The sequence below is a fragment of the Archocentrus centrarchus genome, chromosome 15, assembly GCF_007364275.1.
Source record: "Archocentrus centrarchus isolate MPI-CPG fArcCen1 chromosome 15, fArcCen1, whole genome shotgun sequence".
NCBI lineage: Eukaryota > Metazoa > Chordata > Actinopteri > Cichliformes > Cichlidae > Archocentrus > Archocentrus centrarchus.
The window spans coordinates 16,515,085-16,519,935 of NC_044360.1; the positions used below are offsets into that span (position 1 = coordinate 16,515,085).

General features: G+C 39.6%; 1 protein-coding gene across 4 annotated transcripts in view; it reads right to left on the reverse strand.

Annotated features, from left to right (window-relative positions):
- Positions 1–4,262, reverse strand: part of parga (poly (ADP-ribose) glycohydrolase a) — a 30,675-nt gene extending 26,413 nt beyond the window's left edge. Inside the window, exons 1-5 of one of the 4 annotated variants that reach the window (XM_030748504.1) lie at positions 4,197–4,225; positions 3,928–4,069; positions 1,441–1,503; positions 701–1,312; positions 451–583 (exon numbers count right to left, since the gene is read on the reverse strand). In XM_030748504.1, the coding sequence (XP_030604364.1) occupies positions 451–583; positions 701–1,312; positions 1,441–1,478 (783 nt within the window). In that variant the 5' untranslated portion in view covers positions 1,479–1,503; positions 3,928–4,069; positions 4,197–4,225. Of the gene's footprint in view, positions 1–450; positions 584–700; positions 1,313–1,440; positions 1,507–3,927; positions 4,150–4,196 lie in introns of those variants that run through there. The other 3 variants (XM_030748506.1, XM_030748507.1, XM_030748505.1) reach the window with 3 other exon arrangements.
- Between the last annotated feature and the right edge of the window lie 589 nt (positions 4,263–4,851).

Consider the following 4,851-nt stretch of genomic DNA (forward strand, 5'->3'; position numbering starts at 1 on the left):
TACCGGGTTGGACCCTGTTTTGCCTTCTGAACTGCTCAGGTTGAAACAGTCTGGCCATTCTGCTCTGACCTCAACAAAGCATTTTCACCCAGAGAACTGCCACTCAGCGGATATTTTCTCTTTTTTTGACCATTCTCTGTATACCCTAGAGGTAACTGTGTGGGGAAAATCCCAGCAGACTAGCAGTTTCTGAAGCCCATCAACAATCATGCCATGTTCAAAGTCACTTAAATCACCTTTCTTCCCCATTCTGATGCTCAGTTAGAACTTCAGCAGGTCATCTTGACCATGTCTACATCTGTAAGTGCACTGAATTACTGCCATGCGATTTTCCAATTATATATTTGCATTAACGACCAGTCGAACAGGTGTACCTGACAAAGTAGCTATGGAGCGTATGTCCGTATTGCCACATACAAAGATCCACAAACGAAATGGCTGTTGACTCACCCTGACTGTGACGGTGTGATGAGGTGCTGGTTGCAGGCGAGACAAAGGAGGTGCACACTGGGGTAGTCTGTTGAGCTCATCTATTGGTGTCCCCAGCCACTTTTTCTCAATGTTATGCAACGGGCGTAAAACACTGCTCAGAACAAAGGCAGGACAGGTCAGCGGACAGCAGATTAACTGATGAACATTATGAATATCATGGAGCTACGACACAAGACAAAAAAGTTGTAGTGACAATCTTTGCAAGTACCTTTCAAAAATTGCATCTGGCTGGCTTTTATCTAAGTCCTGGCTCATATTTGATGACCCACTGTACTCTGCTATCTCAGCATCCTCAGATCCCATAGCAACAACATGGTCTTTTTCTTTGGTTGAACTTCCTGGATCAGAGTCTTTGATAGTCATCTGACATTCCATTACCTGAGCCTTTGAGCTGCCATCACAATCCTGGTCTGCAGAGTTGTTGAACATGGTTTTATAGACTGGACTATCAGGACTCAGCATCTCCACATCACTTTGTGTACACACAGGCTTCTTATAACTAAGACAGAGGGTGAGTTTAGCATTTGTAGTGGGTGCAGCAACACAGGTTGCCTTAGTGGGAAGGGGACCTGGTGAACTAGGCCTCTTAGATTTCTGCCCGTCAGAGCAGTGTGTTGGAGCTGTGTTACTTCTGCTGCCTGTGAGAACAGATTCATCTACGTCACTTGCAGACCCACAGTCCATCGAATTCTGAGAAGCCACATTATCGTGTGTGTTCTCTGTTGGCGAACAGTCTTTTGCAGTGTCAGAGAGTTCATCTGTGATGCTTGTTTTTGGAGCATCATCCTTTACATGTTCTGGCTTAATCTCAGCATTTAAACTGCAGAAGAAGAGAAAGAAAATGTACTTTTATTATAATCATGGATCTTCCACCCTTCTATAAACATGTTCATTAATTAGAAATATATTATGCAAGGCCAAAGTAAACAGTTAACTTGGATACTTTACCTTGTTTGAGAATCCATAACTTCATCTAAGTTTGACATGTCATACAAGATGAATCAAAAACAGCTGCTTTAGAGAAAAAGAAAGAAAAAAAGAATGGCACACTGAAAACTGCAACATATTACAGGATTTTATACAGTTGCAGTCAGATGTTTATATACACTCATGGACATGAATGTTATGGTAATTTGAGTCATATTATTATGCATCATACTACCTCTGCTCACTGTAAATACCAGCTCCTTATTTATTTTATTTATATTTCTAATTTTTATCTTGTATTTATTATTTCAGCACCTGGAGGATGGCTCCAACAAAACTGTGTTGTATTGTGCAATGTCAGTAAAGATATCTTAATTTGATCTTATCATAATTTTTTTAATTCTTTTAATTAATTAATTTAATTTATTTATTTAAACTGCTCTTTTTCCAGAGTGGGATGATTATACAGCATACACCTTTAATAACTGAAAAACAAGAATTGGATGGACAAGTTATTTATTCATTTATTTGGATTTCTCTAATCCACCCAGGGTCAAATATGTACATACACTCACTTAAATCTTTAAGTGGTGATGAAAGGTTCTAAAATGTCTTTTAACTTGACAAGGCCAATGCGTATTAGCGTCTCCTTAGTTATCACGATTGACTACAGCTGGTAGTTTCTCTTCTTATTTGTTTGACAGCACTCATTGGATTGGCCAATCGTCAGAACGATGGGAAAGTCCAAGGAATTCAGTGACGATCTAAAAAGAACTGTAGATTTACTCAAGATGTGAATGACTAGTCATTTTCTAAACAACTGCAGATTCTAAGATCATCAGTTCAAATAATTGTATGCAAGTACAAGTTAAACAGATGTATCGCCACTTTTGCAAGATCTGTAAGAACACCCAAATTGTCACCCTCAGATGAGGGTTAGGATGTTCAGGAACCACCAAGGCACAAGCCTGCCATGAACTGGAAATGACTGGAACACCAGTGCCACTGTCTGCAGTGAAGTGTTTTTTTTCCACAGACTAAGAGGGTGCCGACCAAAAAGAAGCCCCTGCGCTAAAACTGACACCTTCAAATTCAACTGAAATTTGCAGCTGCCCACATGGACAAGCCAAATGTTTTCTGAAGAAAAGTTTTATGGTCCGACGATTCAATGACTGAGCTATAGGCCACAAAGGCAAGAGGCACGTTAGGAAGAGCAAAGGTGAGACTTTCAAACCTAAAAACACTGTACCAACTGTCAAGAATGGTGGTAGCATGCTTTGGGGCTGTTTTGCTGCCAGTGGTACTGGTTCATTGCACAAAGTAGATGGAATAATGAAGAATAATGAAGAAGGCCTACCTCCAGATTCTTCAGCAGGTTAACATTATGTTTCTGGAATGGCTTTCCCAAAGCCCCAACGTCATCCAATTTGTGGACTATGCTTGAAAGCCGAGTATTTCCCAAGAAACCAACCAATTTAATTCTGCCAAGAGTGGTCAAATATCCAGCCCAAATTATGCCAGAAGCTTGTTGATGTCTTCCAAAAGTCCTTAACCCATCAGCAGGACTGGTATCTCCTCCTTTGTGCACACAAAATACTGAGTACCATTTTGAGTTGCTGCAATGAAATTTTGGCAAAAAGGACTAGCCTACCGGCTCTTTTTTTTTTTTTCAGGCTTTCAATTCAGCCCCCTGATCATTTTCATTTCCATGTTTTTTTTTTTGTGAGAGCAGTATATTTGAGCCTGTATTTGTAGTTCGGACCCTATGTGGATCAAAATACATTCAAACTTGTGCACCCAGTTCTTGTTTTTCTAAGTCAATAAAGATATATGATGTACAATCATTCCATCCTGGAAAAAGAGCTTCAAAAACCAAAATTACCATGACACTAGTGCTCATGATGAGTGTATGTAAACCACTAACCACAACTGGACATGCTTCTAAGCTACAACATGGAAACATAGTGGCCTTGTTATGTATGAGTGGACTTCTTACACAGCGAAATACAAACTTCGTTAATGCCTTGTACTGGGTGGAAGCTACGGTAAGACCTAAACAGGTGTTTTGGACTTTGGTCCACTTATCACACTCTGTTGCTTCACCGGGACGATTCTTAGGTAGATGTTCCACACTAAGTTACAGAATTCAGGTTAGCATTTTGTCTGTATATGTGCGTCACATTAATTAACGAACAAATAAGCTCTGATGTCAGCACATCGCGAAAAAAAAACACTAAAATGAAACTACAGCCGACAGCTCCACCAAAGCCGCGACGAGCTAACCAAGCATACTTTCTTCATTTGACATTTTACCTTCATGTTAAAAATGTTTGGACTGATTTTTGTTTGATCTCACAACCCTGAACGCACTGCAAAAACACAGCATTTTTAGCTAACTTAGCTTTGATTGGCTATAAATTCTGAACGTTAGCCACGATTACTGTGGCACACAATAACCTACACAAGCTAACAGCGCTGTCGCTATTCAAACAAAGAAAAAGGACTTACAAACATGTCCTTGTGCAAGGCTTTTAAACATAAACTATTTCTCTCCACATCATTGTTTCACTTCGCTGTGCCACTTCTTCTTCCTTTGTAGATTTTAATGGTGGTTGGCAAAGCAACTTACAGGCGCATTACCGCCACCTACCTGTGACTCGGAGACAATCAAATAAAGCATTGCTTAATTTCTAGCATAAACTTGTGTTTGCTGTCTTCAAATAAAGCCATTCTTCCTCATACTTAAAGGAGTGGCTCAGTACATGTTGGGTGTTCACCGATTCTGTGGAGTGTATGGTTCATCATCTCTTCCTTTGGGTTCCCGCCCTGCATTCTGTGTGAACTGTCGTCCTTGTGGATCCTGGGCAGATTTCTTCCTGTGTCAGCTGTGTCCAGTATTGCTGCCAATTATTTTGCATAATATGATTCTTAATGATATTTTTAACCTCTGGTTTGCTTAACAGTGCTTCTATGTTAATTTTAATCAATTGTTTTGCCACCTTTTCATTCCCTCAACACGTGCAGGAACCCAAAACTCCGAGGTATACTGTGTATACCTTGGATGTCAAACTCATTTTACATTCTGGGCCATATGCAACCCTCTTTGATCTTAAGTGGGCTGGACCAGTTCAATTCAGTTTCATTTATATAGCACCAAATCACAACTGTCACCTCAAGGCTTCAGAGTTCAGGCTGTGTTAAAGAATAAAGGTGCTCATACCAAATAGTAACTTTCAAACTCTTTAGAATTGTACAAACTCTGTTTTTGCTGTATATACTATATTCAATGTATGTTTGCGCATGCTTTGAATAAATTATTGCACCTTTCCCCCATTTTTCCAGCAAACTTTAAAGAAACAAGGATTGGCTCAACAATTTTGCACAGCACTGTATATATGAATTTTACTGCCACTATTTATTTATTATTTGAAT